Source organism: Zonotrichia leucophrys, chromosome 7 (assembly GCF_028769735.1).
Source record: "Zonotrichia leucophrys gambelii isolate GWCS_2022_RI chromosome 7, RI_Zleu_2.0, whole genome shotgun sequence".
In the NCBI taxonomy this organism is placed as follows: domain Eukaryota; kingdom Metazoa; phylum Chordata; class Aves; order Passeriformes; family Passerellidae; genus Zonotrichia; species Zonotrichia leucophrys.
Window position 1 is genome coordinate 37,824,727 of NC_088177.1, and position 23,959 is coordinate 37,848,685.

At 44.7% G+C, this 23,959-nt stretch overlaps 1 protein-coding gene across 11 annotated transcripts in view; it reads left to right on the forward strand.

Moving 5' to 3' along the window:
• The window catches only part of AGAP1 (ArfGAP with GTPase domain, ankyrin repeat and PH domain 1), a 335,965-nt gene that overhangs the window by 121,608 nt on the left and 190,398 nt on the right, over positions 1 to 23,959 (forward strand). For all 11 annotated transcript variants that reach the window (XM_064719066.1, XM_064719067.1, XM_064719070.1 and 8 more), the window contains 3 exons: positions 3,191 to 3,276; positions 6,748 to 6,889; positions 10,461 to 10,595. In XM_064719066.1, coding sequence (XP_064575136.1) covers positions 3,191 to 3,276; positions 6,748 to 6,889; positions 10,461 to 10,595 — 363 coding nt within the window. The remainder of the gene's footprint in view (positions 1 to 3,190; positions 3,277 to 6,747; positions 6,890 to 10,460; positions 10,596 to 23,959) is intronic.

Below are 23,959 nucleotides of genomic sequence, written 5' to 3' on the forward strand. Positions count from 1 at the left end.
CTGTTGGTTTAGACAGCAATTCCTGGCTCTGTCACACAGGAAGATATTTAGGAAAATAGGGGGTATTTTGTAGCCCTGGGAGAGTGTTTGGCTTCCTCATGGGTTGCTGTAGTCCAGTATTTGAACGGGCTGATCTCTGTAATTCCTCTTTGCCTGTGGTGCTTTACAAACCCCTGGATATATTAAAAACAGAACAAAAAAAGAACGTGGTGCTGTCCAAGCTGAAGCACCCCAAAATTGCTGCGCTTGCCCAAACTGCTCATGGCTCTCATCAAGGCTCATCAAATCAAAGGAGAAGCAGTTCATTGTTTGCCTTAATCCTACAACCACAGATACCTGCAGGGTACAGCCTTGCTCTTTCCATTCTTCACTGTTTATGCTTTTGTTTGTGTAAATTCTTGATATTGAGGTAGGTTTTCTTAATCTCTGTCCTGTGCAGCACCTAATTTTGTGCTGTGCACATGATAAGGGCTCCTTAATGGTGTAGAAGCACAAGTTATTAGGGATGAGTCCTGCTGTGAGCTGAGATTTGCATAAAATAATTCTTACTCGAGGGATGAGCGTGAGTTTGCTGTTCCATTTCTGAGCCTTCAGATTTGTTTGGAAATATTTAGTGCAGCTTGGAAATGCAGGGCATTCTTTGAAACAGTTTGGTTGGAGGGGTGTTAAATTCAAACTGTTTGTCGTGAAATACTTCCATCCAAACAGAAATCAAGGATTGTGAGGATGTGCCTGTTCCAGCTAATGAGCACATCCTGCTTTCAAGGGTGAAGAAGGCACTTGAGCAGATTTGAGCTGACTGTGGCTGTTGGCTGCAGCAGGGTGACAGCCCTCGCTGAAGTGGGGCAGCACGTCAGGATCTGAATTTAATCCTGGAAATAACAATAATTGCACTGAGCTCCACGCCCAGTGGTTTTGGGGAAGGCAAGGAGCAGGTCCCCAAGGTGATCATTTAGTGTGGATTCACACAGGAGAAGAGCTGCTGGCTAACTTGCACTGCATTTATTAAATTTAATACCCTTTTCCAAGCTGCTCTGAACAGTCAAATCATGAAGAGTAAATCTTGTAGGGCTCACATTTGTGAGCTGTACACTGAAATATTTTTTTTTATTTTTCAATTCTCTGCTGAAGCTTTTTAATCCACCCTGTCTGTACCTTCTTTGTGCCTCTGAGGAGTGTTTGAAGGTAGAGTGAGACTGGCAAGGCATCCTGTTGACCATGGGAATAATGAGTTGGCTCCCAAACACATTCGGTGTGTGGTATTTTGTAATTAGCTGGGGGAACTTGCAGTGTTTAAAAAAAAAGGAAATAGGAAATGGCAATTAGGCAGAACTTTCCCTCTCTGATCAGGCATACAGTGTATTTCCATTGTTACTTACAGCTTTAAAGCCCCTCTCTGGAGGGCTCTATATTAAGTAATTCATCTTAGTTAACACTTCATTGGGAAGCACGTTCAATCGACAGCGTATAGAAATAATGGCCTGATTAATAGAAATCCAGTTCCTGAGAGCTGAGGCTGTTTCCTTTACAAGTTCTACACTTGTTTGGGATTGTTCTTTTCAGGTTCAGTAATGATAGATATCTATCTGCCACTTGATCTGCGAGGGCAGGATTGAAATCCACTTTGTGAGCGAGATAATGAAAATCCATTCGTGGCTCTTCTGCTCCTTCTGTGCCATTAAACAACCAGAAATGTGATAGTCTTCATTGCTGCATGTTTAATACTGCTAATAGGATAAGTTTATAAAGAAAAGATTAAAAAAAAAACCCAGCACAAACCCACAAAAACCTCTAATTCTTACATCTTTTATTAAACACAAAATGTTTCAACATGCTTGAACGTTGCTGTGGAGTAATCTTGGTTTGAAGGCTGCTGTTGTGGTTGGGCTGGGGGAATGGTGGGTCTAAGCCAGCACTGGGTTCCCCTAAGGCAGCAATTTTTGTGCAGATTGTTGTGTTTTGAGGATCAGCATTAGCCTGGGAGTGCTGACTTACTGACTTACTTGCTTGGGGAGCTTGTTTGGAGAGCAAGGCAGAGCTGTTGGCTCTCTACCACTGGTTTCTGTGGAATGACACATTTTGGAGCTGGGAAATAGGGCTCAAATCAGAACCAATTCCAGTTTTTACAAATAGGACAAAGAGAGAAGTTTGGGGTGTGTTAGTGGATGTGTTTTATGTCAGCATGGTAAGCTCAGCTGCGAGGGTGGGTGATGCTGAGCTGGAGGCCTTGGGGCTTTGGGGCTTAGGTGGGGAGATAAGAGTGGGTTTGCTCCAGGAGAGGAGCCTAAATGCTCCCCAAGCTTAGGCCAAGCTTGCTAATCCTGGCTTAGGCTCTGTCACACCAGAAGCCCTAAATGGGATTTGGCATTTCTGAGAGAGGCAGCAGAGCGCCCAAAAGACGCTTTTAGCCCCAAAAGCAGCAATCCCAGCCCTGCCCGGGGTGGTGGCTGAGTCCCTGTGAGCCAGGGGACAGGAGGTGACAGAGCAGTGCTGGGCTGGGAGCCTCCTTGGTGCTGCCAGGCACCTCCTGATCTGCACTCCCTGGAAGTCCAGGAGCAGGAGCGGGATGTGGTTGGAGGCTATGACTGCCCCCTCTTTATCCAGGTGTCCAGAGCAGGTGTGGGATTCCTCCCAAGCCAGCAGCACAGGCTGCTCTGCTGGCTTAGCTCATCTCTCCAGAGGCAGCACCATCATAGCTTTTTGTCTAACATGTGTGTGGTACCTTCCCCTAACTGTGGTGTGTGAGTGTGGAGCTCTCATCCCATAACATCCCACTCTTGTGTGCTCTGAGAACTGGGCTTCCCTTGGGGAAATGCTGGGTGCCACAGGAAACTGCTTTTGGGGACAAGACACCATGTTTGTGTGCACTGCCTTTCTTGCAGACACTTCTGACAATTATTAAAAACAAAGGTGACACATACAGGGATTAATTGTATGTATCAACTCAAGGACACCTAACGTGGGATGTAATGCAATTCCTGGCTTTTCCCCACTATATATATTTTTATATATATAAATAAGACAAGTACCTGCCTTAACTTGAAGTAATTCCCATGTATGTGCATATAAACCTCAGTAACACTCCAGTTGCTGGTGAATTTGCAAAGAGCTTTTGTTTCCACAAGCGAAGCCTTTTTCTGTTGTGTGTTCTGTCCCTCTGCTGTGTGTAACCAGCTGCTTTGTGTGGCAGGTGGGAGATTCAAGAAGGAGATAGTGGTTGATGGCCAGAGCTACCTGCTGCTGATCAGAGATGAAGGAGGCCCTCCAGAGGCACAGGTGAGCCCCAAGCCTCCCTTCCCTTGTTTTTCACAACTTCCTTTCAAAGAACTGGCTCTGCTTTGTTGTGCCCTGGCTGCTTCTCATCTTCCTGCCAGGAGAATTCCAGCATCACCCTCAGGTGGAAAAGATTTTGTCCAGCAAATGGTTGGGATTTCAGCTACGATGGATGGATGAGTGTGTGTAATGAGTATTTGGGATTCTGACTGAGACTGTGCAAGTCAGGATATCCAGCTCATTTACACTGAATTCCCAAGCACTGTGCTTCCCCTGGTGACACATCAGGATTTCATAGAAGCACAGGATGGTTTGGATGGCAGGGACCTTAAAGCTCATCTCACTCCTGCCCCTGCCATGGCAGGGACACCGCCCACTGTCCCAGGCTGCTCCCAGCCCCATCCAGCCTGGCCTTGGGCACTGCCAGGGATCTGGGCACCCTGTGCCAGGGCCTGCCCACCCTCACAGCGAGGAATTCCTTCCCCCCATCCCATTTAACCCTGCCCTGTGGCAGTGGGAAGCCATTCCCTGTATCCTGGCTCTTGTCCCAGGTCCCTCTCCAGCCCTCTGGAAGGAGCTCTGAGGTCTCCCTGGATCCTTCTCTTCTCCAGGTTGAACACCCACAGCTCTCCCAGCCTGTCCAGGGCACTGGCTGTGGAGAAGACACTTGGGGGTTTGAGTGCTTCACCCTTACTCTGTTTTGAGCAAGAGTTTGCTCATGTGCTGCTTAAATCACCTCAGATTAAAGCAGCTGTGCTGTCTGCAGCAGCATCCTTGTCTTGGGCATCCTCCTCCTCCACCTCTCCTCACCTGGGCACTGGCAGGATTTCCTGAGTGCTGGCTGCTGCTGCCTGGCTTTGCCCTGCTCTTCCGGGAGGGATCAGCTTCCAAACAAGCAATAATGGAGCAGCAGGAGCTGCCAAACAGCTGAGGGGGAGCAGTGCCAGCAGCAGCAGCTCGGGTCTGAATGCAGCAGCACAGCTCCAGGAGGGTGAGAGCGTGGGGGAAGGTGCCAGGACAAAGGGGAAGGGAGAGGACGAGGAGGAAATGGAGGCTCAGAGAGACATCCTGGATGGAAGGAAGGAAGGAAGTCACAGGGCAGAATAAAGCACTGGCACATCTGGCAGCAGGAGCAACAAGGACAGCTCTGTCTGGGGCTGGCAGGGATTTGGCTGGAGCAGCCCCTGCTTTCCAGCCTCTGATGCTTAGAGAACATTCACTCATCTAAAATGTGAACAGTGCCGGTGCAAAGGTGCATGCAGCAATCTGAGATGGTTTGTGCCTGGCTTTGCAGAGCTCACAGGAGCTGGCTGCAGGCTGATGAACAGCACGGGGTGTGCTCCTGGCATGTGCCAGGTGAATGTGGGGCTTTGGCTGCTGTTGTCCAGTGGAAGGTGTGCACAACAGCCCCTGGGCTGGTATGAGATGAGCTTTAAGGTCTCTCCAACCCAGACCATCCTGGGATTCTGTGGTGGCTGAGATTTGTTCTCCATCCTCAGGATTTGCTGAAGAGGTCTGAGGTGTCAGTGCTGCCTCGCCTTTCAGCACGAGGCTTTCCTGTAAATTCCCTTTGGAGTTTTTGGGTGTCATTTCAAGTTACATGTCTATTAAAAATCTTCAATCTGTTCATTAATTCCTGCAATGAAAAGTTTGCCTGTGTGTTCATGAATAACTGGGATTGAATTCCACCTGCAGTAAGTAAGGAGCTGACATGTGGAGCTCTGGCACTGGGTCATGGGTATTCCCCAGGTTACTGTTCCCTTCTTTTTGACAGGGAGGGAGAAAAAACAAACTTCCCTCAAGACTCTTTTTGTGGATCTATGATCTCTCCTTTCTTTGCTTAAGATAAAATGGTTCAAAGACAAAAATAATTCAATTTTCTATTGTAAAACCAAATTAACATAGTAACTGACCTACAATGAGCTGCTGCATGCAACTTTTTAAATTTAAAACATTTTTTACAATATGGTTTTGGGCTTGCCTTGAACTAACAGCTCTGCTCACTCACAGTAATAAGTCTGAGAGTGGATTTCTATACCAGCAGCTGATTTATCCTTGTTTCAAGCCATTTCCTGCACAGTACTCTGGATGAGACATCCAGGGTTTCCAGACCTTGTGTTTCCCAAAATTCCTCTGGTTTCTTTGTAGCACAGTCTGATCTCCACAAAGATTAAGCTGCATTTCAATATGAAAAGTGAAATAAGGAATTGCTGGAAATGTTTTGTGTCTGCAGGAACTGCACAGTGTAAATCTGTGGAGTGTTTTGAAATAATCTTTATTAGAAGGCTGCTGTACACACTGCTCAAACATTCAGAGGGTTTAGAAAGCCTGTTGGCTTCCAAATGATGCCTTAAGGACATTCCCAGTTGTTGGGAAGAGTCCTTGGCATGATGCTGCTGAGTCCAGTCAACAAAAACCATTTTATAATGAGACCCAAGCCCACATCTCCCAAATAATGATGCTGCCTCCAGTTCCTGTGGTTTCATCTTCTGGTTTGAACAGTTGAACAGTGTGGTGGTTGACCTTATTCTGGCAGGGACTCTGCTGTGTGTTAACCAGCCCTGTCCTTCCCCTCTGGAAGTTTGTCCTCCTGACCGTCTTGAAAACCTCAAAACAATTTTTTGGTCTATTTTTACACCATAACAGCGCAGGCAGTGTTTGCTTTCAATACAATCATCATGAATATGCAGAGCCTTTCCCCAGTGAACCTCTGTGTTCAGTGTGTCCCCTGGCACGTTGTAGCAATAACATAACAAAGCATGAAAATCCCCTGGCTGAAGCTTTGTTTCCACTGCTCTGAATTTGGGTAGGACTGGAGTCACTTAGGGGAAAATAAAGGCAGTGAGGTAAGGTGGAGGTTTTTCCTGATGTCCTGTTCATGTTCACTGATGAGTTAAATGTCTTCATTCCCTTGTGAGCTAAGAGCTTCTCACTTGCCTGGCCACTGAGGAGCACCTGCATGTCTCTCAGCAGGCTGCTGGTGCCAGGAGAGCAGTTTGCTCTTCACTGGAAGCACAAGGAGGCCCTTGGTGCTGCTGCCTCAGTGACAGTGTCTGTGTGGTGGAGAATTGCAAGGCTCAAGTTAATGGGCTTGGGATGTGAGAGTTCCTAGCCATGCCTGTCTGGCATGCATGCAGATGGCAGCGTGGGGGCTGAGCCAGCAGCCTCAGCCTGCTGTGTTTGCTGGGCATCAAACCCAGTGTGCACCCACAGTAGCTGCTTACACACCCCACTGAAGCAGGGCTGCTCATGTGGGGAAATGCCTTGTGTGTCCCAGATCCTCATGGTGTGCAGGGTGATGACATTCATCATTTTAGCAGCTGATCCTGACCCCGTTGAGGCCTTTCTGTGTGTGAGTTTTTCTGGTGTGTATTTCCCTTGCAGGAAGGTGAGAACGTTTCTCTCTTGGTTTTCCTTCCTTCCCCTTCCTCGCTGCTCTTCTCACAGTTGGCCTTTCCCATTTTTCCCCTGCAGTTTGCCATGTGGGTGGATGCTGTCATCTTTGTGTTCAGCTTGGAGGATGAGGTCAGCTTCCAGACCGTTTACCACTACTACAGCCGCATGGCCAACTACCGCAACACCAGCGAGATCCCCATGGTGCTGGTGGGCACCCAGGGTAAGTGCGGCCCTGGCTCCCAGCTGGAACGCTCTCAGCTGGCCCTTTCAGACCGTATTGACTCTTTTAGCATGGCAAAGCCATGTCCTGTCCTTTCCCCCTTGCTACAGGGCTGTGGCATTGCAAGGACAGTGTTTGAGGTGAGAGGAAAATGTCCTGGCAGCTCGCTTGGAGAGGGAGAGTGTAGGACCTCAGCAGAGAAGAAAGAGGGGAAGTTTAGGTCAGATATGTACAAGAAATTCTTCTGAGGGTGGGCAGGCCCTGCACAGGGTGCCCAGAGCAGCTGTGGCTGCCCCTGGATCCCTGAAGTGCCCAAGGCCAGGCTGGATGGGGCTTGGAGCAACCTGGGACAGTGGGCGGTGTCCCTGCCCATGGCAGGGGGTGGAACGCAATGAGCTTAAAGGCCCCTTCCAATCCATTCCAGGATTCTATGGCTTGCAAGGCAATTTTAAATAATATTTTCAACGTGTGCTGGTGGTGGTGGTTTCCTTACCCAGCAGGGAGATGCCCTCATTGAATTTGGGCAGGTAAATCAATTGTGTGGGGAGGTTCTGCAGCCAGACCAGTTTCCATGAGCTTGGCAGTCTGGAAGTGTTCAACACCCTGGCATTGCTGAGAGGCAGAAGGGTGAGTGAGAGGTGGGAAACCTCCAGCAGCAGGGTAGGAGGCAGAGGTGAAGCCTGGCCTCAGGCTGTGACCCTGGAGACCTCTGTAAATCAAAATGCAGCTTTTTGCCACCTGAGCCCACCTGTTCCCCCAGTTTTTCTTTCTGAAGTAGCAGCTGTCTTGAAGGGAAATATAGCAAGGGAAAGGTACCTAAAATATTTAAGTTTCTTTGGCATTTGAGTGGTTTTTGAATATTCTCTGCTCCTTGTGCCAGCATAGCCCAGTAACATTTCACCAGTTTCCCATCCTGTGATTGGTTTGCTGCGTTGGTGGAGCTGAGGCTGTTCTGTTCCTGTCCATGGGATCATGAAGGTTGGGAAAAAACCCTTTTAAATCATGAAATCCTGCTGTTCCCTTAGCACTGCCAAGGCCAGCATTCAACCATGTCCCTCCACACAGTTTTTATGTCCTTCCAGGGATGGTGACTCCAGCACTGCCCAGGGCTGGACAACCCTTTGGGCACAATTTGAGGCCATTTCTCCTTGTCCTGTCCCTTGGGTACAGAGCCCACCTGGCTGTCCCCTCCTGTCAGGAGCTGTGCAGAGCCACAAGGTCCCTCCTGAGCCTCCTTTGCTCCAGCCTGAGCCCCACCAGGTGGCCATTGTGTGTTAGAGGTGTTGTGAATTCAATTCTGGGCATTCTCCCTGTCACTGTGTCCCAGTGGTTTTGGGGGTGTTGAAGCTTTTTGGTGTTTTTCAGCCACGTGATGAGGGAGCATTTGGCCTTCCCCTGCCTCCTGCCAGGGGTGACAGCACAGAGGGGATGTGTGGGCAGCAGGGAAGGAGCAATCACAGCGCAGCTGGAGGGAGGAAACAGATGATAAGAAGGAAAAGGGGAAGTAGGAACAGAAAAAGTCTTAGGACAGCAGAAACCCCACCAAAAAGCAGAAAGGAGCTGCTCTGAAGGGCCACGGTTTGGGCTTGAAGCTGGAGTTGAAAAGGTGAAGGGGAAACATTTCTCCAACTTTTTTATTTCTTTGTGCCCTTCCGACCCCCTTCTGGGGTATGGTTTGCCATCTCCTTCCTGTTACTTCCAGAAAAAGAAAAGTTCATTTTCTGTTGGAGCATTGATGCAAAGGGAATTATTAAAAAAGGTGGAAATAATGCTAACTCTAGGAATAAGCATCAGGAAAAACCACAGCTTTTGGTCTGTGTTTTACAGTGAAATAAAAGATTGAAATACATAAATACACTTGTTAAAATACATATTTGAAATAAACCTTTCATATAATAGAATCCCAGAATGGTTTGGGATGGAGAGCACCTTAAAGCTCATTTAATTCCAACCCCGTGCCATGGGCATGGGCATCTTCTACTGGCCCTGGTTGCTCCAAGCCCTGTCCAACATGGACTTGTTGGTTGTGTCAGGTGTTCCTGAAATGAGATGTGCAATGAAATCTTTCCCACAGCATGAACACTTGCAGACGTTCCCCCCTGGCTTCCAAGGGCAGCTCAGTGCCCCAGGCTGAGCCCCCTCGGGACAAGGAGCCAAACTCGGGAGCTGTGCTGTTCTGGAGCTGAACCCTCGCTGTTCCTTTCTGGGCACATGCTACCAGCGCCCTCTGCTGAGAAATAACGGGCTCCTGCCTTTCCTAATTGCTGCTCTATTTTTGTTAATTGGCTCTGATGAGGAGGTAATGACAGCAGCAGTTGAGGTCTGGTCCCGTTGTGCCCGGGGCAGAGCCTCACACACAGCGCTGCAAGAGGCACTGAGTCCATGTTCAGGGGCTTTTTTAATGCTTTTCTCCCAGAGAACAAACCTGTGTTGCTGCTGTGGGTGGTTACAGATTTTAAGGAAGGCTTTCTGGGCAGCTGTGAATGCTGAAATTATTGCCTGTTGTAGAATCCCAGAATGGTTTGGGCCCAAAGGGACCATGCAGTGCCACCCACTAAGCCAGGTTGTTCCCAGCCCCATCCAGCCTGGCCTGGAACACTTCCAGGCATGGGGCAGAAGAGTAACACAATACTCCTGGGGAAAAAAAAATTCCTTTTCAAGGTCTGTTAATAAGATTATCACTTCAGATAGTATCACCTTTATATACAGAGTTCATCACTATGATGGAGTGGCAAGGAAGAAGCTTCTCCTTTGTCTATTCTGCTGTAAGGTTTTTCCAGCTCCTCTGGATAAGCTCTAGAACTGAAATTTCAGCTTTCATGAGAAGAAGATCTTGGAGAGAATTCCAAGTATGATAGTTTAGAAAAATACAATTTTTATCAGTTTTGCAGTATGTCGGTATGTTCCTACAACGTCTCTGGGAGCCTTTACAGCAATTTGAGAAAGTAATTTACAATTAAGTTCTATTTTTTTAAAATACAACATGTTCAATATTTCACACTCTATAAGTACTAATACTTTCAGAGATGTAAAAACCATTTGACATGTTTGTACTAATCACCCACTTGTTTCCCTAAATATATTTTACATCAGAGCTCATGCTCTTTCATGTGATTGTGTATTTTTTTTTTTTTTTGCAACAACTGAGCTCAGTATATGTATTTAAGGAAAGCAAATTCCCCCTGGCTTTTAGAATCAGTGTACTGGTGATTTTCATAAGGAAATGTATGACAGAGTGATGTACACCCTGTTTCATGGTTTGTATTTAAACTCACTGCTTGGTATTGGTGAATATGAGAGGAGCTGGCCTGAATTGGCAGCAGGGCAGGTTCAGGTTGGATATTAGGGAAAATTTCCTCATGGAAGGGGTTGTCAAGCATTGGAACCATCCCTGGAAGGGCTCCAAAACCATGTGGATGTGGCACGTGAGGTCCCGGGTCAGTGGGTTGTTGTTACACTCGGTGATCTCAGAGCTCTCTCCCGCCTTCCCCGCCCCTCCTGTGCCTCTGTGAGCCCCAGGCTGGCGTTTCCCAGTGACCATTAATGGGTGTTTTCCCCTGTGGCCCTGCAGATGCCATCAGCTCCACCAACCCCCGTGTCATCGACGATGCCAGGGCCAGGAAGCTGTCCAACGACCTCAAGAGATGCACTTACTACGAGACCTGCGCCACCTACGGGCTCAACGTGGAGAGAGTCTTCCATGACGGTACCCAGCACACCGCCCACCCTCGGGCTGTCCTCCCTGAGCAGCGACCCTTTGGGATAGCTCCGAGATTGGCCTGCTCAGTTAAAGAAAACCCTGATTTTTGGGCATTTTTGTTGTGTTTCCTAAGAGGGCTCCTCAACTTTCCTTAACACATCGTATGTGCACTGATGTGTTCCCCACCAGCACCTTTAGTCTTAAGCATCTGAAGCTATTTTTAGTCCTTATTTAATTTTCAGTTTTCTTTGGTGCTTGCTTTATGGTAGCAAAGTTTTCTCTGCTTTGGTTTTAGTGCTCGTGGAGAGGCTGAGGGGCTGTTTGTGCAGAGTAGCTGGAAATGCAACATTTGAGCACTGTAATGTTCGTGGGGTGTTAAAAATGGAGAGCTGGGTTGGATGTTGGGAATTAGGAATTGTTCCTGTGAGGGTGGGCAGGCCCTGGCACAGGGTGTCAGGGCAGCTGTGGCTGCCCCTGATCCCTGGCAGTGCCCAAGGCCAGGCTGGATGGGGCTTGGAGCAGCCTGGGATGGTGGGAGGTGTCCCTGCCCATGCAGGGGTAACACGGGGTGAGCTTTAAGCTCCTTTGCACCCCAAACCATTCTGGGACTCTCTGAGAGTCCTGTGCAGGGGTTTTGATCCTTGTGGGTCCCTCTCAGATCAGGATATTTTATAATTTCGTGGTCCTGGAGTTGTATGAGATGGGATCTGTGCCCCCTCTAGTGGAATTGCAGTCAAGTGTCCTGGGGCTTGGCTGGCTTCTCTTCTCACCATCCTCCCCTTGTGGCTGAACGTGTCAGCCCCTCAGCAGCTTTCTCTGTCTAAAAACCTCCTTAATTGATTAAATTTTAATGCTTCTCAGAGCCCCTAGTTCTGGGGCCTCTTTTTGCCAGCTTCTCCTTGCAAAGTCCTGCTTTGCCTGTGCTTACATAAGGCAGTGTCACAGCAGCACCTTGCAATGGAGTGTGAAAAGACGCTTCAAATTGAAAAAAAAAAGGCAAAAATACCAAATTTTTACACGGAATAAAAAGGAGATACACTCTAATGTTTACATTCGAGAGGAAAAAAATAGTGGTAATTTTTGCATGGGATAAAAAGAGTCAAAACATTTGTACATTTTATGTGGAAAATACTGACCTGCACCCGTTTTTTACCCATGCTGTTGATCAGATTTCAGAGAAGAGCATTTCAAGCTGCATCTTCTTGCTTTGCTCCCTGTTTTCTGTTGAACCAGTTGCAAAAATTACTGTTTTGACTGCCTAGATTTTCTATATTGATTAGGAGTTTCAAAGAGCCATTAGGGGGTTTTGTTTAGCACATTTATTTTGGAGTGCTGGCTATAGTTAGATTGTTAATTATATATTCCAGGTCCTGGTGTTTGTGGCTCTGTCTGCAGCCTCCTTCTTGCTTTTTTCCCCCTTTTCTCAGAGATTTGGAGAGAAGTCTCTTGGCACAAAGCTGGTGTGATAAACTTGTAAGCTTTCAGGGGGCTCATTTGTCTCTCTTTGGTGGTAAGAAAGAATTGACAGGGCTCATGTGTTTTAAGAAATATCAGGGTGTTGTTTTGCCCTGGTGGCAGCCAACCAACTCTTTAATATTTGCCAGCTAATAGGATTAGAAATGCTTCTGTATGAATGGGTTTCACTTGCCAGACACGTCTGGGACCGAGTCCAATTCCTGATAATTTTTGCTGTTTGTTTCAGCAGGAAACAAAGCAACTTCTTAACCCCATTAAATGGGAGGGTGTGAATGAGCAGTGCAAGCTGTTAATAGGTAGCACTTGGTTAAATGTCCCTTGGTTTGTGCTGCTCTGGGGTGTTCAGGTTCAGCGTAGCTGTAATGATTTTTTTTGTGGTTCACATTAGTGGGGTAGTGGAAGGTGTCCCTGCCCTGGCAGGGGTTGGGGCAAGATGAGCTTTAAGGGCCCTTCCAATCCAAACCATTCTGGGATTTTCTGATAAAAAAAGAAATAAAATTCACCTGAGGCTGTTCCAGCCCACAGACTTTTCTTCCACACACACCTGGTGGGTTTTGACACCAGTTCCTGGTTTGGGCTGCTTGGCTTGCAAGCTTATTTTAAAATCTCTTTTCTTGTTTCTGTGTTGTGCCTTGCTGTGATGTAGACGTACCTTCTGGAGGAAGAAATTGGAAATGGCATTGAAGAGCCTTTTACTCCTTCATTGCACACACTTTAGAAATTAAATTTCTAATTTGTCCCCTGCAAGCAGCTACTGAACTTAGTGGTCATCTGTTACGATTCTTCTGTGATAACTCATTTCCCATTTTCTCCACAGCTGAGTGGGAAAATAATTTAACTTGAATGATTATTGTTATTATGAAAAGGCTACTTTATTCTCGAGTTAAATCCAAATACCTCGTTTCCAACGCTTCATTACAGCTGATAAGCTCGCTATTGATTGTAACAGAGATGGAATCATAGAATCACTTGGGTTGGAAAAGGCCCTTAAGATCATCAAGTCCATTGGTTCATATTTTGTGAGAGGAAAGCTGAGTAAAGTGAAAGCCAAAATCCTCCTTCACATTCTGCTGTTTTAGAGGTTGTTTTTTAACCTTCAACCATGTCCCACTGAGGTTTAATCTCTCCTACTGTTGGGAAGGAAAACCTGAATTTCAGACTGAAGTAAAAAAGAGGAGTTCTGTGTTTCAAGGATTTAGTTTAGTAATATATCCAACGTTGGAGGATAATAAATCCTTTCTTATTTTTGGTGTATTAAATAGTTGAACAAAATTGCATTTTAAGAATTAGATAAATGCTAATAAGATCCATTTTGCTTCATATTCCCAATTAAGAATTAGAGATTCCCCTCCCTTCGCTTATCAGAACAGATTCTATCAATGACATTGAAAATGATTATTTTAATACTTCTTGTCAGCACAGTATTGTAATGACTGTGTACTGCCCCAGGATGCCTTTTTAATGGTTTAGCCTTCTTGAATTAGCTTGATGTACCATTAATGCATGAGAATTGCTTTTATTTCTGTTCATGGTGTATTCAGAACCACACATCTTGCCCTGCTTTATGTTTGGATTTTCCCTGACCCATTTAGCTGTGGGCCATGCAAGTTTCTGACACCACAAAGGAGCAAATGTTCAAATATTTAGAGGATAAAATTTTACTATCACAGGGTTTGAAACAAAAGGGTTTGAGTCTAACTTGGGTTCAGAGTTGTCTCTCTGTAGCTCAGCAGTTCAACCAAGGGGGTTTTACCTCATCTAGATGGCTGTAACACCCAGATTTTGATCTAATACTGCCCAAAATAACAATAAACCTGCAAATATTGAGGCAGGAGTTGCAGGTATTTGGTGGCAGAGGCCACTGCTGCCTCACAATTTGCACTTTGATCTGGTGCTGCCAGTATTTTTGGATGATTATTTGCAAATTAACTAGTCTTTTATTAAGGAACGTGTCCACTCTGTGCAAAAAAATCTACCAGGATATTTTATTTCCAGATCCAAATAGTATTTAGTGTGATGTTGAACAAAGGTGTCTTAAAAGGAGAACTTCAAAGCACCATTTCTCTGTTAAGGAATGGGAGATGACAAATTAATCCTGCAGGCATCGAGGGGAAGGGCTGTCACTTGCCATCAGCATTATCAAGTCAGCTTTTATAGATGTGTTTTCATTAGGAAATGTTCATCAGCCTAATGGGAAGTAAATAAAAAGGAAGTAAATGGGACCCATCCTGACAGCTGGTTTGGGAAGATCAGTGTGCACTTTGGCACTGATTCTCTGCTTGGGGAACTGGGCTGGTGGGGACCCAGTGCAGGGCAGGATGAGCCGGGGTTCCTTCAGCTCGGGATTGCCTTGGGTTTCCTTGGATTGCCTTCAGTTTCCTTGGATTGCCTTGGGTTTCCCTGGATTGCCTTGGGTTTCCCTGGATTGCCTTGGGTTTCCTTGGATTGCCTTGGGTTTCCTTGGGTTTCCTTGGGTTTCCATGGATTTCTTTGAGTTTCTATGGATTTCCTTGGGTTTCCTTGGGTTTCCTTGGATTTCCTTGGGTTTCCTTGGAGGTTTGGCTGAGGCCTCCCGGAATGTGGCACCTGCAGTGATGAGCTTCAGGATGGTCACACATGGCCTGGATCAACCTGCTGATTCTTCCATGCTTCACAACCGCTGGGAAATCGATGTTTTGGCTGGTTAGATATTTGTATCTTCCTGGTTTGTTTGTTTCGGGTTTTTCTAATGAGAAAGTGACGTGAGGGAGTCAATTTCTTTTCCTCGATATCATGGCTTAGCCTGGAAAAACCAACGCTCAAGCCCTGTTCCTTTTAAACCCCCCCCGTTCATTTTAAGTCATTTGAGTTTTAAGTTCGTTTTAAGGCGTTTGTTTGAAAGTAAAATTAACGTTTTGATTTTATTAATCCGCGTTTTGATTTTATTAATCCGCGGGAATAACGGAGCGCGGCGGGAGCGGCCGCCAGGGGGCGCCGGAGCCGCGGCGTGAGGGGCCCGTGATGGCGGCGGCGCCGCGGAGCCCTTCGGGGACATTCAAACGTTCCAAAATCGGCTGGGAAAAAAAAAATATATATAAACGTAAAAATCTGGTCACCTTCGTCTTTTGAGATGTTTCTGTTTGTGTTTTATTCTGAACTTGCTGCAGCTTTACCCTTGCTTATGCTTTGCCCTTACACTTAATTTATCCATCCTGCCTGCCTGCAACTCTTATGGGCCATTAATAAATGAGAAGATTTAGTTTGGAAACAAGAATTTCACTCCACCTGTAACTCTTATGAGCCATTGAACAACAACGAGAAGATTTAGTTTGGAAACAAGAATTTCATTTTACCGTTCTTTGGGTTTTTTGGTGGCTGTTCTTGTTTGCACAGATATTTTTTCTGGTTTCCAGGGATCCAGGTAATCCCTCAGCCCCATTCAGCAGATGACAAGCTCTGGTGCCATAAATCAGACTGCATGTTGTTGTAGCAAGGCCCAGTGTGAACTAGCAGCATATTAGCCAATATCCAGATATTAACCAATATCTGAAATTTATATAACACAGGCTTGAAATGAGCTGTGTGAATTGAGCATTGCCTGGTGAGACAGGTGTGAGGAAGCCTTCATCCTGGGGAGCAGTTGGCATCAGTAGGATTGGGCTGGAAAATGGATCCAAGTCCTTGGATTTATATTTTCTGACTGATTACCAAATTCCACACTTTACACATTACCATTCAAAATTCTTTTTCTGTTGTCCCTGAGAACTTAATAGGTCTCTGTGCAGTTCCCCTCATGCTTGGTGCTGTCCAGTGTTGCTGCCATGCTGTTTGGTAGGCACAGACTTCACCTTTTTTGCCAATTTTTGGGTGAAAATTGCAGCAACTTTGCAGGCTTTGGGGACATTGAGACTGGTACTGCTCTATCAGGTTTTTCAGCACTGCACCTGGATCCACAAATGTGTGAAGGAAAGAAAAGAGGTCTTCCAGTGACTCGTCTGCATCCATTTTTTCAAGCTTGGAATTAAATAATGGGATGAGGAGCTGTACTCCAGGGTATGGAATTTTAAAAGTGCTACAATGAGCACGGAGGAATAGAGTGATTTAATGCCAGTAAAAGTTCCAGAGAGGTTTTGATTTTAGCTCTGATGTGTCATTCAGTAGGTGACTCGTGGAAAACCATAATGTCTTGCAGAACTTTTTATGTGACTTTTAATTTTATAGTGGTTATTTCATGGCACTTCCTTTAAGTCTTAATTTGAAGTGTATGCAGTAAGGCAGGTTACTTCAAACCTAGAGCAGAGCTGCTGATTCTGTGCAATAGGTAACAGCTGTTTAAATTTTTTGGAGAGCACAATAAATGCAAGACCTAGTTCAACATTGATGAATTCTTCATTAAATGGCAGCAAGAATGTTGATCAACATCTCCTCAAAATGCAAAAGAATTCAAGTTTTCAGTAGTGAAGATTCAGAATTAGTCCAGTAAAGTCGTATTATATAATGTAAACTCTAATTGAAATCCTGGGGCAGGAAACAAGGTGGTTGTTTGAGGGTAAATTGCCTTTTTTTTTAATTTTACATGAAAGTAAGAGGCAGAATCAGTGTGTTTGACAGACTCATGTGTGTTGTACTTGGCAGATAAAGTTTTATAAACACATTTGTGGAGTGTCTGGCAAGTGAGTTGGAATTGTTTCCTAGAAACAGAAGCAAAAAATTCTGGAAGAAGGAGGAAGTTTGAAAATTCCTTATTTTTCAAACCCCTACTTTTCTCAGTGAAGACACCAGGAAAGGCAGAACAGAAATAAGCCATAAATAAATGCTGTCAAGCTGCAGTTCCTGGCGGAGCTGAAAGCAGCAGTGACAATTTCTGCCATTCTTTTGGAGCCAAGTGAGCTGAACAGCAAACTGAGAGCGCAGCAGAGCTGCTGGCAGGGCTCAGGCACGGGCTGTGTCCAGAGGGGAGGCTTTAAAAACAAACAGAATGAAATTGTGCTTGGTGATCCCTGTTAGAGTGAGGATGCTTCGGCTGCTGCAGAAGTGACCACAAGGTTAGTGAGGGCCAGGAGGGGCTTCAGCAGGGCATGACCCCCTCAAAGGGCCAGGTTATATTTGCTTTATCACAGCCAGAACCTTTATCATCCTCATGCCTGCTTTATTTCTGAGTGTTCTGTGTAAACTGTGCCTCGTTTGCTGCATTTTGGGGGATGCTCTGCCTTGCCCAGCATATCTCTGCCTCTCCTCCTACTGCTGTGCTCTTTGTTACACTTCTGTGATTGTGGTTTGATCATTTAATCTGACATTTTCTTCTTTATTTTTTTATTGACAAATCTTAAAACCCATACACCTCATCTGCCACTTTTTCTACAGCTTCTCCAGCAAGCTTTGACATACAGAGGGCAGCATGGAATATCTAAAGCTTGATTTTTCAATTTTGTTTTTTAGTTATCCTCAATATGTCTTCCCTTGGCTGTTGGTTTTAACTGTCCTTTGTGGATTCTGTTAAGAATAAGAAGCTTGACTAGGCCAATATTCAAGCAGCAATCAATTTATTAATTAATATGGTAAAGTTTGAGCAATACAGCACTGGGTACAGTGGGGGAAGTTTTCCCTCCAACTGCACACTGATAATTGATGGTTACAGGTATTTATAGGGGTACTCATCAGGTTTTTTCAGCAGTTTCTATTTCCAATCTTTTACTCATCAGCAATTTTTATTCCAAATTATTACATCACAATTCTATACACTATTGTGATTTTAATTTCTCAGGATGTTTCTCAAAGGAGTATCCCCAGATGGTGACGGTCCAGTTTCTGAAAGAAGAAAGATGAATCCCATCTGGTGGGGTCCAGCTCCCCAGATGTGTGTCCACCTTTTAATTTCAGAGACTATAAATCTCATAACAGTGATGTCCAGCTTCCCTTTCATTGAAACCATAAACCCTTGAGGTGATGTTCATCTTCCTTTCTCAGGCTGGTTTTCTCTGCTTCAATAAGGCGTGAGATACAAGCATATTTCCTTCATATATATTCTAAAGCTATAGTTTCAAGGATACAAGTAATATTCTAAAATTATACTTCAAAAGGTTATTATTGCAGAGCCCTTTATGGATTAAATGCAAGCAAAAAGCAGCATCGTTAACACCTTAATTCCAACACTCCTAAATCAACCAGGGTTAATTGCAAACAAAAGATAGGTTCAAAGGCCTTTTTCCATTCTTTATTCTCCTCAGTTATTATTAGAATTCGCAACTGTCCCATTGTCAGCGTCCGCACATTTGGCATTCACAAGTACACACATCACCTGTTTGTACCTGACACAAAACACAGCTTTGCATCTCACAGTTCCTATTTAAATTTGCTTGCAAAAAAAACCCAACTTTGCTGGTTTAATATTGATGAATGGAAGATGAAGAGCTAACCCACGAGATGTGTTGTGTGAAGACAGAAGGGGAAGGCAGAATGCCCTTTCTGTAACTTCATTCTGTTCTCGATGTGTTTAGCAGCATTTATTAAAGGGAATCCCGCTTTGCCCCCTTATAATGAAGAGATGCTTTTGTCTGAGCTATCAAACGTTTAAAACCGGTGTAATAAACATAATCCTTTTGTAACCTCCTCTGTTGTGCAACAAACACATTTTCAACATCAAAGTTGATTATTAGCATAGCCGCTTCCTCAAAAGCCACTTGGGAAGCAGCGCATTGCAAATCGCTGCCTTTCAGCTAATCGCCATGCATATGCAAATCCCATCGAGCTGTTTGCTCGGGGGGCCGGATTAGCGGCTGCATTCAGCTCCAAAAGCCTCCCTGGATGCGGGGGGTGCAGTGCTGGCATTCCCCTCGGAATTCCTGCACCAGCAAACCTCCAGCCGAGCTTAGGAGATTGCGGTTTTCCTTCCTCCTTCTCTGCAGAGAATCTTTAATTGTGTATGATGAACTTGGAAATGGGGGGTTCGGTCTGATGAGGTGGTGCTGCACAAGGCAACTGTGCCCACCAAAGCTGGGGCTTCTTCCTCTACAAGAACAGCATTGTGTGGTTTTGGTCAAATATCTGTACAACTTTATCTGTAGGCTCCTCCTCTCATTTCAGTTTCTGTTGTTGGCCAGTCTTAAACACTGAGACTGCTGTTCTCTGCATCAAACTCTTCCCTTTTTACTTTGTACTCTTCCTTCTCTTTTACTCTTCCTTTCCTCTTTACTGGAGTTCTGTGTGAGCCAGACACAGCAAGGTCAGGTCCTGCCTGCTGCGGGATCTGGTCAATACTTTGTGGAAAAGACAAAATCCAGCACAAAATCATTTTGTGCAATGCAAAATCCTGCTGCAGGATCTGGTCAGTATTTTGTGGAAAAGAGAAAATCCAGCACAAAATCATTTTGTGCAATGCAAAATCCTGCTGCAGGATCTGGTCAATACTTTGTGGAAAAGAGAAAATCCAGCACAAAATCATTTTGTGCAATGCAAAATCCTGCTGCGGGATCTGGTCAGTATTTTGTGCAAAAGAGAAAATCCAGCACAAAATCATTTTGTGCAATGCAAAATCCTGCTGCAGGATCTGGTCAGTATTTTGTGGAAAAGAGAAAATCCAGCACAAAATCATTTTGTGCAATGCAAAATCCTGCTGCGGATCTGGTCAGTATTTTGTGCAAAAGACAAAATCCAGCACAAAATCATTTTGTGCAATGCAAAATCCTGCTGCGGGATCTGGTCAATACTTTGTGGAAAAGAGAAAATCCAGCACAACGTCATTTTGTACAACTCAAGAGATGAATCTGCAGCACAGAGCTGTTTTTGAGCAGCCTCTGTAGATTTTGGGTACTTCTTTAGCTTGGTCTTTCCACAGGTACCAGTGTGGGATCTGTGTGGACTTGTTTCAGCAGTGCATGCTGTGTTTTGGTGAGGAAGCAAGCTCAAATCAGGGAGGAAAATGAGCTGGCAGATGGATGGGACTGCATGTGCTGCCTCAGTTATGAAAATGATCCCAAATATTAAATGTGAACACAGGGGCTCAACGTGTTTTATTAAAGGGTTAGGAAAACTGGGGGACTCTTGTACTTCTTGATGTGGCACTTGGAGATGTGGTTAGTGGTGGCCTTGGCAGTGCTGGGGTAATGCTTGGACTTGATTTCAGAGGGCTTTTCCAGCCTAAAGGGTCCTGTGATTCCTGTGATCCCTGACAGTCTCCATATGTGACTTCATTATTCCCTGCAACTTTCAAAACATCAAATTAAATTTTTGAATACATTCAGATTCTGATAGAAGACATTTTTTGGAACATATTTGTCGTCTGTGACAAGTGCATTCCCTCAGCAACCTCTGTGGAGTGCTGACTTATGGTCTTTAGTTCACAAATTATTATAAGGCTGCTACATGACTAAAATGGAATAGTTTTGTTAACAAATGTGTAAATGTTTGTTCCTTTTAGTTTCAGCACAAGATCCTTTTGTGTCAGGTAACTTCTGCACTGTCTCAACTTTGAAAAGGCTGAAGGTGGCATTCAGAGCCACAGAACCAATTTTAATTTAAGGCAGAGGTTTGTTTTTCTTCAAGCTCTATCTGCACTTAATGAAAGAACATTATTGGCAGATGCTGAAGAAATATTTTTTCCCATAGAAAATTGGATTTGGGGCATAAAACTTGTTAATGTTAATAAAGACAGGTCATTACTGGTCTCAAGTCAGCAATGCAAAGTGCAGGAGATGGAGTGCTGCTGGTGGCACTCGTGCTGCTGCTCCTTGGGTGTGAAACAAGCGCTGGTGAGGAGTAAATCAGCCCGAGTGGAGCGCACACACAAAGGCCTCTCTGCCATCATTTATGCCCCTCCTGATGCCTGATGCACTCACTTGTGTCTTAGGCTGGTAATTTACAGTCTCCCAGAAAGGTGTGTTTAGATTTAAGCTGTGCAGTAGTGTAACTAATGAGAAATAGAGGGGAATTTATAGCACTCGGTGATTGATTGGCCAAGTACCTCGACGTTAATTGAAATCTGAGGACTCCCAGCTGTCTTTCAGTTAAAAAAAAAATTAAATAGGGGGAAAAAAAAGTGTTTTTGGAGTAGTGAAACTATTGCTTTGTAGCATTTCTGGAGAACATGGTTGGGGTGAAAAGGTGGGGTTCCCTGAAGAGTGGACGGGCTGTTTGCTAATCACCTGCAGGCACTGGCTGATCTGGCACTCTCACTGAGCTTTTACAGTCCCACTGGGCCTTCAGGTGTCTTTCCCTGGGAGTCTGGCCCCAGTTCCACCTGGAATTGGCTGTGGAGTCAGCACCTTGTGCTGCTGTGCCCTAACAGGGGCACTGAGGCCTAACTGTTGTGTGACAAATGATCAGGATAAATACTCAGCTTTAATCTCTCACTGTTTAACCAGAGCACACAGCTCTCTCCTCTGCTGTCATCCTCTAAATGCACCGTTCTTGTGCAGCTCAGTCTTGTGAAAATGTCTAAATTTTCCCATTAAGTGCTTAAAAAGTAATAAAACTAAAGCCATTAGCCTTCACTCGTCAGATCTGTATCAAGAGAAATATTCTTGGGCGCCATAAATCTGATCAAGTGTTCGACATTTATATCATTCGACTTCATTCTCTGGAAATGGACCTTTGAAGGTAAATTGCATTAAGTAGGGCAGTTTAAATTTTTAATACAATCTTATTGTAACTGTTAGCAAATGATTAAAGTGCAAAGGGGGGGCTTATGTGTTTTGGGAGATTTATGTGAAATGCTCCATGATGCTTCTATTCTGGCAGGGAACTGCTTTTGTGACAGCTGGATGTGCATAAACCCACATACCCAGAGGATTTTTAGCTTGTAGTGGTGGAGGAGATGCCTTCCTATGTGCTGCTGGATTTCTGGAGGGTGTTTTGGGAGCAGGGTTTATTCCACCTGCACTGTGGTGATGGTAACACAGCTTAACTCTTTTTCCAGCAGGCCTCGGTGTGCCTGAGGGGTGGATTGTGATAGCTCAGTGGGCAGCGAGCTCATGGGCTGAGGTGGTTTATTTAATCTTATTTAGGTGCTTGGTAGTTTGTTTTGAGGGTGATTTTTCTTTAAAGGACAAGAACATTCTCTAGCTTGGGTTTGGTGAACAGCATGGATAAGTTGTGCTGCAGAGGCAGTGATGTGTTTGTGCACCTTTTTTTGGTGTTTCTGTCATAAACCTGATTGCTCTTTCCTGAGGAGAATACTCACATCTTGAGGAATAGAATCTCTGAATATTTAATGTGAAAAAAGTGATATTTGTTCAAAGTATTGGGTGACTATAACTTTTTTCTTAGATACCTCAGCAATCATGGCCCTTGCTTTGGAACCAGCTGTGCCCTGTCAGGATGGAGCTGTGTGATCTCATGGTGTGGTTGCGCCTCTGACTTCAGCCTTTGAGTTGCTAGGTTACAATTTTGTGTCATTTTGGCAGTTTCAGAAAGAAAACCATTGATTTTTCTGGTTTTTTGGTGAGTTTTTTCTTTAAATTGAGTTAATAGAACCATCTGGATGAGGCACGAGTTAAGTTGAATGTGATTCAGTAAATGTGATTAGTTTATTTCTTTCTAGAGGGTTGGTTGCATCTGAGATGCACTGCCAGAACAGCAGCTTTCTGTCACTGTGTCCTTCTCTGTGCTCTGTTAGTGAGCTCATTGGGTGTGCAGGACCCTTCAGAGAGCAGAAATGTTCTCTATGAAAGCAGTCATTTGGTGGTGTGTGCCCCAAGGTGGGCTTTTCATGAAGCTGCCTCAGAATGGGAGTAGGAAATGACTCACTGAGGTGGTAACATCCTGAAGATCATATAATTTTCTGTGACTTCAGCCTGTGGTTTGATATGATTTAAAAGCAATTCTGTGTTTTGACATAGAATTAAATACATTAAATTATATCACACAATGTAATTATTACATTCAATGTTATCCTTAAGAATGTTGTTCTTAAAGGGTAGTTAACAACTCAGTTGCTTCCTTTATGGACATTTTACAAAACACATCAATTTTACAGCATTCTCTTTGAGTCTTTTCAGTTTGCCTTTTTTTTTTTTTTTTGTTTCAACATTTTTTTAATCTTTGCATTTAAAATCACAACTCTGTGTGGGATATAACAGGATTTATGACTTTATTCTGCCCTCATGGAAAGGTCAGCAGAGCTCCAGGCAAATCCATGTGCAGGAGACTTTACCTGTGTGTCTGGCACAGTGTTCCCCTTAAATCCTCAAGTTGTGTGCTTCTACTTCTGTTTTCTTCACTGCTTGAGCACAGTTATTTTTTAAATTGCTTCAGATGCCAGATTGTTTCCAGTGGATTTATTGGCATATTTGCTTACCTAGGCTTGGAAGGCAGTGATTTGCATGGAAGTTGGGAATAAGTGATGTGCAGTGTTAATTAGAGTTACCTGTGGAGCAAAAAAAATGTGTGTTGGCATTGATGAAAGATATTTAACACTGAGCCTGATTTACAGCTGTATTTTCATAGCTTGTAAGACAAGGTTTAAGAAGCAAAGATTTGTTAACCAAGCACTTTGTCCTGTAAAACTTCCTAATGCTTTTGGTGCCTTGCACTACAGATTCATATCTTTTTGGTCCATTTGACTTTTCTTTTTTGGTCACTGAGGTTTCTCCCAGCACAGGCTGTCAGAGCATGGAGGGGGTTTGTGCTCAGTGCAGAGCAGGAGCTCCTTTCCCTGGTGTGGCTTCACAGTGGCACCACTTCTTCAGGGCAGAGTAACTTCAGCCATTTCTGGCTGCACCTGGCCAGGAATTAGCTGGATAAATTGCCATTTCCAAATTAGCTGGATAAATTGCCATTTCCAAAGCCCAGCTTTAGAATTGCCCAGCACTCATTTCTCCATTACACCTGACACGTGGGATGCCAAGCTCTCCTTCTAAACAGAAGAATATAAAGGTTGTTTAGCCTAGAAAATTGATTGAATTTAAAATAACAGGCAC